Source organism: Temnothorax nylanderi, unplaced genomic scaffold (assembly GCF_030848795.1).
Source record: "Temnothorax nylanderi isolate EJ_2023f unplaced genomic scaffold, tnyl_v1.0 TNYL_tig0237_pilon, whole genome shotgun sequence".
NCBI classification, from domain to species: Eukaryota; Metazoa; Arthropoda; class Insecta; order Hymenoptera; family Formicidae; genus Temnothorax; species Temnothorax nylanderi.
The window spans coordinates 27,172-38,862 of record NW_027249299.1 but is presented as its reverse complement, the minus strand read 5'-3'; the positions used below and the strand labels follow the sequence as shown (position 1 = coordinate 38,862).

Below are 11,691 nucleotides of genomic sequence, written 5' to 3'. Positions count from 1 at the left end.
TAAAATGGAATTATTAAGCGACAAAAATTCAATAAGAGTGGAATAATTCAGAAAAAATTTATAAATTTATTGTTAGTTGATAACAGTGACATATTCTTTAAATATCTCCGGGTTCCTGGGAATCGTGGACGTCCCGTGTTACAATGTCCATTATTTCTACCAATGTAGATTAACTTTAATCTCAGTTTAACTTACTTTTAGAATTTTTAAAACTAGAAAAAAAAGTAAGTTAAAGCGAGATTGAAGTTAATCTGCACTGATAGAAATGGGCATAATTCGTATTTCTATCTAATCTTTTACGCCGTGTATTTTAATTGTACATACATGTATTTCAATACATATTTAATGGTTCATGCTAAAACACGTTCATTCAATTAATAATAAATATTAATTACAATTGTTCACACAGGGCAATTTCAATAAGTCATTTCGCCGTTACACTTTTACGCGCGTTCGCGGTTTCCTGCGTGGTTTTCCCTCCTCGCCCCTTTCTCTCGCGTCCCATTTGTCCCAATTTCTTCCACGAAATTTATTCCGGTAAATTATCCGAGAAGACAAGCGGTTACGCAAGAAATCTTATATATAATCGCTATTTCTCACGTATACATCCTAACAACAGAATAAAATCAGAATAATCAATTACCGTTGTCTTCCTGCCTGCAGTTTCGCTCGAAACATGGCCGCTCGATATCTAACAATAAAGGTGATCGCGAGGAACCGTAATCGTGAATGCGGGAAGAGAGTACGGCGGATCGTATCAGCGCCAATACCAACGTCGACGTCATTCGTCGAATATCGATATAACAAGTGTACAAACGTACCTGTGGTACTCTGTGGACGACGGATCTCCTCCTCCGTTTCCGGACCGGTCGAATTCTCACATTTTCACAAACGACGCGCGCTGCGCGCGATGAGAACTAAATCGGCGACGAGTTCGAGCGCGGTCAGCAGTCACGATGATCGCGCCTGCATCTCGCGCCGTGCGATAATCGAATCTCGAAGAATCGCATATCGCGTCACGCGTCACGCGGTCCGCGCGCAACGTCCTCGAGTCTCGAGGTGGTGGTACCGGCACATCGGGGCATTCGGGGCGTACAGGTTATCACGTTGAACATTTGGTTCGCCGCTCTCATTCACCTTCCACGCGCCAACCTGAACGTGACGCACCATGTCCGACAAGCCCGCGTATAAAGTCGGTAAGTGGCAAACACACCGAACGAACGAACGACATCGCGTTTCGGAGTAACGCGAACGCGAAACGAGACACGTGCTCGCGGTGCTCGCATCCATTGGGAAGCAACGTGGTGAAGTACTCGCCGTTCCGTAATGGCACGCGAGCGAACGCGCCAAGTCTTCGATATTCGCTACGCGAGCGTGTATATCTCGATCAATCTCGATCGAGGATGATTTATAAATTACATGTGTGCTAAAAATGTTAAAACAAAAGATGTCCATATGATTAATTATTAAACACAGATGTGACTCCACAGTGTAAACTGTGTGCTAATTTTTACTTTCTATGTTTTATTGGCTTAGCTCCGTTTTTTATTTTTTTTTTTATTTTCTTTATTTCTTTGTTCTTTGTGTTAATTAATTTTATTATATTTATTTTTGTATTTCGAAGAAGACAGGGTAATTTGAAACGTCCCATGTATATTTAGGATTTATTAAACTATCTTATTTTTAATTTGACATCTTTTGTCTGCTCATTTATTGGCTCTCGAACTTTTCACATTTTTCTGAGGCACACGAGCTTGATTCTTTTTATATTATTTAAAACTTTAAGTTTAATCTTCCGGGTAACCTTCGCCGCGGTTTACTAATCGGGATTACACCCGACGTTCTTGTTAAAATTTTTATGACCGTGACGCAATAAACTATTAAAAAACCGACGTCATAAAATAAGTTTCTTAGGCCCAGTTTTACAAGTGTCGGTTAAATTTTAATCTTAGATTAACTCACTCTTCGTCTCCTTCTAACGTCCCCCTTAGAAAGAGACGAAGAGTGAGTTAATCTAAGACTAAAAGTTAACCGACACTTGTGAAACTGTGCCTTTAGTGGCAATAACATCTGTGTGCAGTTCTGCATATTTTGCAACATTGTGCAATTGTATTTTGTAACAATGTTTTTGCTCTTTTATAATTCTTACTCTTCGATAATCAAGATGTAATCGAAGAAAAAATCTTATATGTATTATATTCGTTTTTTTATAATTATATATAATTGCCTCTTAATTTCAACAACGATATTTTTTCTGGATTCAATGATGACTTAACTAGAGAAAATTTCTCAACAGCCGATCTCTCTTTGGCGGAATGGGGTCGTAAAGCAATCACCCTGGCAGAGAACGAGATGCCGGGGCTTATGGCGATTAGGAAAAAATATGGACCGTCCAAGGTGCTAAAGGGTGCACGGATCGTCGGTTGTCTTCATATGACCGTGCAAACTGCGGTGCTAATTGAGACTCTGGTGGAACTCGGCGCGGAGGTGAGAGCCAGGAAGTCTAAACCCGGGCCCAGACATGTATCAGATCACCGTATCGTATCATGATATTTTTTTATAAAAATACGGATATGTTGATTATAATGATACGCCAAGGCCTTGTTTTCAATCTGTAAGATATGGGATACGAATACGGATTGAAAACAAGGCCTTGGCGTATCATTATAATCAACATATCTATATTTTGATAAGAAAATTTCATGATACGATACGATGATCTGATGCAAGTCTGGACCCGGCTTTACGAGCTTAATTCACGCTCGTATTATTTGATACTTTAGTGATAAGTAACAGTAGTAACGCGCCGATAGAATTTCACGCGGCTGTTTACTTATTGGCGAAGGAACTTGCGAAGATAAATGTATTATGATTTACACATGAATGTTATCGTTGCTGACCTCGTTGATCTCTTCTGTAAATCTGAGTATACATCGTATTTAGTCGAAAATATCTTTCCCATATGCTATTCTAATCGTAGTCGATTTTCATGGTAATATTTGATGACAAAACGGATGTTATGAGAAAAAAACATCTCTTCTTTACATTTCAAAGGGTCTCTCGTTTAACTTGGAAATACTTGCAAGAACTTATACTCGATAAGGCTCCACGTGTCTTGAATCGATTCTTCATATTTCAAATAATTTTTTTCCCGATGTGAATTAATATTCAGTTCGACTCGTGAAAATTATTTAAAAAATCAGATTTATGTAGATATCTCTATAATTATCTCTACTGTCAAAAAGAATCAGCGATTTTTTTCAAACTTCTACGAATCGATGAATTTAACGTGTATACGTCATTAAAATTGAGAAAATAACATTAAATAATTTTGTTTTTAATCATGCCTTTACATGTGGCATATGATAAAGTGTGATAATATATTTATGTTATTTTTTTTATTATGCATATCCCTCCATTTATTGATCCTAAAAATACGAGTAGTTTTGTGTATAAAAATATTCAGCCATTTAGAAACTTAATATCCGAATTTCAACAAAGTCATTCTTCTATCGCAGGTACAATGGTCGTCTTGTAACATATTCAGCACGCAGGATCACGCTGCGGCGGCGATAGCGAAGACTGGAGTGCCGGTGTACGCGTGGAAGGGAGAGACCGACGAGGAGTATATCTGGTGTATTGAGCAGACCCTCGTGTTCCGGGATGGCAAGCCGTTCAATTTGCTCCTCGATGACGGCGGTGACTTGACAAATCTCGTGCACACCAAATATCCGCAGTATCTCAAGGAATGTCGCGGCCTATCCGAGGAGACCACCACTGGAGTGCACAATCTCTACCGCATGATGAAAGAGGGTACGCTCAAAGTGCCGGCGATTAACGTCAACGACTCCGTCACGAAGGTTTGTGCACGTTCACAGGAGCAACGACATGAGTAAACAAGTTTATAAAATGATGAATAAGCTATCGATACGAAGTTGACGCTTAGAGTGCGTCAATAAGTTAGAAGAAGATATCATTAATGATTATGGCTCGATCAGAACCCAATAGTCATTGTTCGCATGAATTGAGATAAATGTGTGTTATCATAAAATAATGACGAAATAGTAACGAAACTGATAAACGGATGATAAATGAATCATGAGTGTGTTAACACTTGCAGAAATCTTAACGCAATGCATATGACGCTGCACTTTCAAAAGTAGACATGTATTTTTCATATATAATTAAACTTTGCAAGATAAATGTTTATCGGAATTAAAATAAAAGTTTAAATTAACAAAAACCTATTAACACCTAAACACGTAATAACAAAGCTAACTTGACTTTATACTTTTGACAGAGTAAATTCGACAACTTGTATGGATGCAGGGAATCATTGATAGATGGAATCAAGAGAGCGACCGATATTATGATCGCTGGTAAGGTGTGCGTAGTGGCCGGATATGGAGACGTGGGCAAAGGATCCGCGCAAAGTCTCAGAGCCCTCGGAGGTCGCGTTATCATCACAGAGATCGATCCTATCAACGCTCTTCAAGCAGCCATGGCAGGATACGAGGTAAATAATACCATCGGAAAAGAAATCCGATTGATTATAAAATTGCGTCAAACTGTCATCTCGATTACCACTTGCCTATCATCATATTATGTCGCAAATTAGAATTAACAAGTGCCGTTGCAGACCGTCGCGGTCTTACAATTAACAAATATCTGTAATCCTCAGGTAACAACAATGGATGAAGCAAGTACGAAGGGCCAGATATATGTAACTACCACAGGATGCAAGGACATCATCGTGGGTCGACATTTCATGAACATGCCGAACGACGCCATCGTCTGCAACATAGGACACTTTGATTGCGAGATCGATGTCGCTTGGCTGGAGAAGAACGGCGAGAAGACCAACATAAAACCTCAAGTGGACAGATATCTATTGAAGAACGGCAGGTATGTTTTGTGTGCTGTGTATGATTGCTGAATCGAATGGATTGAACTTTTTGATAGTGAGTTAAATTACATCACTCATATTTCAGACATATTATTCTTCTCGCGGAGGGGCGTTTGGTGAACCTGGGTTGCGCGATGGGCCACTCGAGCTTCGTTATGAGCAACTCATTTACGAACCAGGTGCTCGCACAAATCGAACTCTGGACGAAATCGGACAAGTATTCGATTGGCGTACATATGTTGCCGAAGAAACTGGACGAGGAGGTTGCGGCATTACACCTGAATCACTTGGGTGTAAAGTTAACGACACTCGCGCCAGATCAGGCCAAGTATTTGGATCTGCCTGTGGAAGGACCTTACAAACCCGATCATTATCGATACTAATTGCCATCGATACTAGTTGCCATAATTTAATTACGCGTGAAAATTTGCAACAAATTACAGTTAAATTGTTCTTGCTGTAATTATATAATAACTGGTTTTATATGCATTTAATTGAAGAAACAATAAAGTTTTTGTTTTTTCTATATCGATCTCGTATAACAATCTTAACAACCTTAAACAACGAAAATAATTTGTAGATGTCTAATTCAGATCAAATCTATGTCTTAATACCGTAAAATCATTTAAATATTTAATTTTTTGTCATCTTTGATTTATTCATCTTTGATCAATGATTTTTTAATTGGGCAAAGTTGTCGACTGTACATACATAGAATAAAAAGAAATTTATTCTTCTTTCGCAACAATGGCTATCACAGATCATGATTATGTACAATTTCGTCTACATTACCTTATATCTTAAATAGCACTGAATTTTCCTGCAAGCAATGACAGCCGCAGCCCGTAGGACATACTATCTCTTTAGCGAACCACGCCGCTAAGTGCTCAATGTGTCCACCGTGCCCGCAAAACATGCAAGAATTACTTGCACCTAGATTTTTCAACAAAAACAAAACTTTTAAGTTTATTTAAGATTATAATTAAAATACCTATTATCGTATTAGTTTAGACCAAAAGCTACGAACCTCTGACTGTAACATGACAAACGATACATTGGAAGCTCAACCCCTTGCAATTAGCGCACTGTGGACCTGGGCTGATCTTGCCACAGATTCGACACTCGTTTTGCAATTCGACGTCCTTCTGCACGTCGAACAAGGACGCGCTCAGGTGTTTCAACACCTGCGCCCGAGCGTCCAACAACTCCCACCTGTGTAACGCCTCAGCGTACGCCTTCTTGTAACCGTCGTACAACGCCGTGTATTTCTCATCAAACAATCTGCATAAGATATTCAGCATTAATATTACAATCTTAAATATATTCGCGCAAGCACAGAAATTTCGAAAGGCATTTCGAAAGAAGATACTTAAAATAGCTTTCATCTTTCTTTACGATCCCTCAAACGCGTCAGTGCAAGAAACATACTTAACGTTTTTCGCCGAATCCCCAAAGCTGTCTTGGATGACTTTCAAATCATCCAACGACTCCGACCATGAGTTTGACCGGTGTTGCTTCAGATTCTGAAAATTCCATCCCTCTAACGTGGTGTCTGCCAAATGTATTGTGTGATAAGGCGAGCCACCAGGCTGCAAGGATATATTGAATAGAACAGATTCACAGTTGAGATACATATATCAACCATATACAATTATATAATACACACGTACACGATATACAACACACGCACAGCAGTTAACGTTAGCAATTACACAAGTCGGTCGTAATGTGTTATTATTAATGAAACTACTCTCTACATGAATTCTCTTCATAGAGAGATGACGATTACTTGTTTATATGAAGTATATGTACAATTAATTATGACAAACAGCACATGTCGTTTAACCACTACCTGCAATTTGTTACTTTCGAAAAAATAATGTGTTACTATACACGTTATTTTTCCTTTTTCTTTTATCAATCGCGTCCATACAAATATGTAATGCAAAATTCGTATCTACATTCTAGTCAATTCTAGTGAACAAATCCATTTAGTGGTAACACTTTCAGTCCGATGTTGAGAAACGAGCACAAGATATTGATTATATAGAGAATCCTAAAAACCAAATCCAATATTCTAAACATTTTGTTTTAACCAAACTCAGAGATCTTACCTTTAACCACCATTTTCCTATGGAAAGCCTCTATAACAAACGTAACATTATATCGTTAACAGCGATATGTATATAATTGGAAAATATAAAAATGAAGATATACGCCGGTACAATATGATGTCTACTATTATATGATAATGCATGGAAAATTAAAATTAATCGTCGCACGTGGTTCATTATTTGTGATTAAATATGCATACTGTACCGCCGTATTCACATCAAACATTTATACAAATTACACATCACTCTAAAAAAAAACGTCATATATTCTCTCATGCATCGGAAGAAAGGGACACTGTGCTGTGCATAAAAATCTCCATTCTTATCAAATACCGGGACACGCGTATGCAGAATAGAAAGCGAAAATGTCGGTAAACATGTAATGTACATTAAATTTCTCCCGTCATGTTTACGGGACAAATGGTCGCGTCAATGACGCATCGTGAGTACTCGTGAGAAAAAATTTTCAAGTGACACACAACCTGCGCTTTTTGCTCTTTCGCACAAATTGCATACTTACACTGACGTTCACAGATTTGCTAGTCAACTTGGTTTGCGAAGCGTCGGTGTTCTCGGATCGGTAGCTAAGTGCGCAGCTCAGCATGCCGGCCATTTGAACATCAGACTGCTTAGCGTAATGCTGTATTCTAAATACAAAATAATTACATATATGGAGTAAACATGTTACAATCAACAATTAAGATAACCAATAATCTACGAAAACATCGCACACACACACATATCTAAGTTAAATTTTTTTCAAATAAATCCTTTTAAAGTCTATATGTCAAAAATAAACTATTAATTTAAAAATTATTCTATTATTCGATTTAATATTATTTGCATTTGATATATCATCTTTCTGAATATAATTTTAATTATTATAACACAGTAATAAAATCAAGAGCACTACTTACAAGAAATGAATTAAGTTTTGGCCCCAGGGATGTAGGGACCATGGTGCATTGATGTCGGGAGAATGACCCGATTGACAAGAGTTCTGCTCAGTATTGGACGGTGGCTGCGAAATGATTAAACCAGCTAAACACCAAGTCTGAATTAAGTCGGGCCTTTCCACCGCAGCAGCCACGTTCGCATTGTGCTTATACATGGCCGAAATGTCAGCAGTGTTGATTCTAAAAAGAAATAAAATATTTTCATAGATTTACAAAACGCTTAAACAACATAATATAATTGTCGTACTCACGTATATTTCTCGGCGAGTTCCTTATTAACGAAGAATAATGACGAAACATCGTATATCATAACCATCGGGTGGCAATTCTTGAAATACGAACGATCGTGCATTCTACCCGTGCTGTGCAATCCACGTCGAAGGTCCTTCTGCTGATAGAATTGTGGTTACATAGATAACGTATATATTATAACACACAACATATGTATACTCTTATTTTTATCAATTCAAATATTCCTTACACGATCTTGAAAGTAATACGAGCTGATAGACATGTTATCGTTAGTTGGCACGTAGGAACTTCGGTACATATGCATGAAAGGTTCGCCGTTACCGATGCTATTGTCCAGGGCGGACAGTGCTCTGGGTGTCGCATCTCCCGGTTTCATTGACGATCTTCTCGCGTAGGAGGGACGGCCGAAACAAACGAGGATACCTGTCCAGAAAGCGATTAGAAAAATGCAAAGTTAAAAAACGTAGAGTGTATACGCACCTACACAACAAAATTTAGCGCCGGATGTTCTAGGAAACGGTATATAAGAGTCCTGATAATTCGCGCAGATATTGGGAGAACTCAGGAAATTGCTGTTATCCTGCATGTGATACACCAAATGACCGCTCTCGTCCTCGTCCTTCTTGCACATCTGTCGAGCACGACACGAATCAAAATTTTTATTCGAACGCTACGTTAAATCGAAGAGAAGAGATCCGCTTACTTGCTCCAAAGTTAAATTTAGTTGTCGGAGACACGGTTCCAAGCACGATCTATTCTTTTTGACGCGATGCTGAGCGGTTTGCACGAGAACCTTCAGCAGCTTGGTCATCGTCGTATTGTCGATAGTTGTACCGGGACAAAACTGAAACGTCGGTTGCGCACTGCACGGATAATTAACGGGGAAATTTACTTTTAATATCACATTGTAGTTCTTTGTACACGCGGTTATCGTACAGCTCCTTTCCACCACGTCCATCGCGTTCACCTGAATCGAAATGTGACCAGTTAGTTGTTTCAAATCGATCGGTACCTCGCGTGTCTAAAGCAACGTTACCTCTATATTTGGTATATTCATATTTATCAGCGAAAACTCCTGCTGCAAACTCTTTGGCTGAGTGGGAGATGAGACTTTTTTGGAACTGTCCGGGAGGCTGATCGTTTCAGACTGCGGCACAGGCTCATCTACTTTGGTTGTAATGTAATTTATCTCAGGCTCGCTCTGAGAAGTGTTCAGCTGCAATTCTTGGACGGACTGCAAGGTTCCTACAAAGAGATTTTCTTGTATATTAAAAATTTCATCACAGAAATACCGCAACGTGTCCTACGTACTTAAATTGCTCTCTTCGGAATACTGGCTATAAACTGACAGGCCATCGTCCATACCATTGCTACATAACTGAAAATAAGAAATATTTCTATTGTTCGAATTTTTTATAATTCAAAAAATTGTGAGAAAAATAAGTTACAGTCTTACTTTCTTTATGAATGGACTGATTTTATATATCCTCAGACATTGATCCTTGGACCATGTAACGAGTTCAAACTCGCTGTTTTCTACAAGCAGATACGAATAGAGTTATAGCGATATACTTTTTATATGCTTTCAAGAATTTATATAACAACCTAGTTTTAGATGCCGCCATTGAAACTCGAGCACGACATCCGTGTGGCCCGCAAACGTATATATTGGCGCGCTGAGGTTTGACGTGTTCCATAGTAAAAGACTGTTTTCTCCACGTCGTAATTGCGGCACCACTATCGTCACCAAACCCTCCCCAAAGGGCTGTACAAAAATTTACGCATGACGCATCATACGGAGCAGCTGCAATAAAAACTCTTCCATATCTGTGTTCTTACCGTGTATCTTGCTCTCCATACAGGAGAATTTGTCGTCAAAATACTCTCGGCCCTGCGCGGATTTACAATATCGAAGATCTTGACGGTGCAGTCTTGACTCGATGTTGCCAATTGATTTTGTTGAAAGGGACACCAATCTAAACCATGTATCTAAAATTTGACTTTGACTTGGACACTTTCTTATAAAAATCACTCGACCTACGCTATGCATTTGTAACAAAGCTATTTACTTTTGTCAAATGAGCTGTTATATACTGTACAGGGCTCGTTGCCTTCCGTTGGTCCCATATCTTGACATCTCCGTCGTGCGCCGTGGCCAAGGTATGCGACGACAGTGGATTCCAACGTACTTGGGACGATCCCGCTTTAAGAAAAAGGCAAAAAACGTTTATTTTCTCAATTAACAAAGAATCATCCAGGTACGTCTTTTATCTTACCAACTGCAGACAGGGACACGCATGGTTTTCTCTGATCTCTTATGTCCCAGATATGTATAAACGTGTCGATACTGCAAGAAGCAATGATATCTGGCTCTTTGGGATGCCAGTTCAGATCGCTAACTACCCGTGTATGGGCTTTCAAGCTCAGCATAGTTTGTAACTCGTATCCTCCTGCTCTATTGAAATTCAATATTTCGATTCGCGTGTTGCTCTAAAAGAAAATTATTTCAAAGCAAGATGTAACAAGAGAATACACATATTCCTTTATATATTTTTTCTTCCTAGAGTTCATCTAATAATATAAATTTAAATGGCAATACATATGCACGTATTTTTACATAAAAGATATGCGAGATCTTACAGAAATTGCACACAAGTGGCAATTCAAGTCGCACGGGTTCCATTCGGCAGAGCCAACCTCGTATTTGCTCTGTCGCTGGAATTTCTTTGTGTTTACATCCTCGTCCAAATGTTTCACCCCCAAGTATCTACGTCTATAAAGGAGGCAAAAAGAATACAGATAATTTTTGAATTTTTAGGAACAATAACAGCAAGTCATTTGAAGCATAGTAACAAAGTAATTGAAATCTTTTTCTCACATAAAACACATGAGTTTCAAGAAAATCTTTGAGATAATCTTTCTCTACTGAAGACTTGACTAATTATTTACAAATTAGTAAATATTGATGAATACCTGTCGCGGGTAATCGTTAATTTTAAGGGCTACTTACCCGGCCAACAGAACGTAATTACTGGTCGCGTCCACTGCCATAGTATTGGCCTAAACACCAAAAAAGGGGATAAACAATCATTTCTCCGGTGCGATAGGAGTCGATATTTTTGACGCGAGAAATCACGCTTTTCTTGACCAACCTGTAAATCGCGGTGCTCCGTGACCACATAGTCGCTGTTTCGTTTCATTTTAACTAAATCGATTTTTAAGTCTCTGTCTGCAAGTTGTCACACCATCCCGAATCGATTCCACGATCCTGCGCTGCGCTGATCCTGCGAGGTTAGAATTTAGAATACAGCCTGACGGCCTGAGACGTGCGCGCCACAGTTAAATCGCTATACACGCACACATATGTCACATATGCATATATATATATATATACACACAGGATGTTCTATATACACAAAAGATGTTTTAAAATAGTATCGAACGGAAATATTTAAAAAATACA

At 38.8% G+C, this 11,691-nt stretch overlaps 2 protein-coding genes across 5 annotated transcripts; one reads left to right on the top strand and one right to left on the bottom strand.

Moving 5' to 3' along the window:
* The first annotated feature begins 1,034 nt into the window (after positions 1 to 1,034).
* Ahcy (adenosylhomocysteinase) lies at positions 1,035 to 5,432 on the top strand. Its single transcript, XM_071718083.1, has 6 exons — positions 1,035 to 1,196; positions 2,297 to 2,487; positions 3,519 to 3,860; positions 4,301 to 4,516; positions 4,682 to 4,905; positions 4,992 to 5,432. Exons 1-6 carry the CDS (start codon positions 1,169 to 1,171, stop codon positions 5,287 to 5,289), a joined length of 1,299 nt encoding a protein of 432 aa, XP_071574184.1. The 5' UTR covers positions 1,035 to 1,168; the 3' UTR covers positions 5,290 to 5,432.
* A 186-nt stretch (positions 5,433 to 5,618) lies between these two features.
* Positions 5,619 to 11,596, bottom strand: Wdr59 (WD repeat domain 59). Of its 4 annotated transcripts, none has more exons than XM_071718080.1 (20): positions 11,381 to 11,596; positions 11,239 to 11,288; positions 10,869 to 11,001; positions 10,505 to 10,718; positions 10,298 to 10,431; positions 10,068 to 10,217; positions 9,834 to 9,993; positions 9,685 to 9,764; positions 9,540 to 9,606; positions 9,265 to 9,473; positions 8,932 to 9,195; positions 8,709 to 8,859; positions 8,458 to 8,651; positions 8,228 to 8,364; positions 7,938 to 8,156; positions 7,541 to 7,667; positions 7,021 to 7,050; positions 6,335 to 6,495; positions 5,934 to 6,187; positions 5,619 to 5,839 (listed from the first exon to the last, which is right to left on the bottom strand). In XM_071718080.1, the coding sequence occupies exons 1-20, from the start codon at positions 11,426 to 11,428 to the stop codon at positions 5,700 to 5,702; spliced, it is 2,922 nt and encodes a 973-aa protein (XP_071574181.1). In that variant the 5' UTR covers positions 11,429 to 11,596; the 3' UTR covers positions 5,619 to 5,699. The 4 variants fall into 4 exon arrangements, with proteins under 4 accessions (XP_071574181.1, XP_071574180.1, XP_071574182.1 ...); XM_071718079.1 differs by having other exon boundaries at positions 8,228 to 8,367; positions 11,381 to 11,595; XM_071718081.1 differs by lacking the exon at positions 7,021 to 7,050 and having other exon boundaries at positions 8,228 to 8,367; positions 11,381 to 11,594.
* Between the last annotated feature and the right edge of the window lie 95 nt (positions 11,597 to 11,691).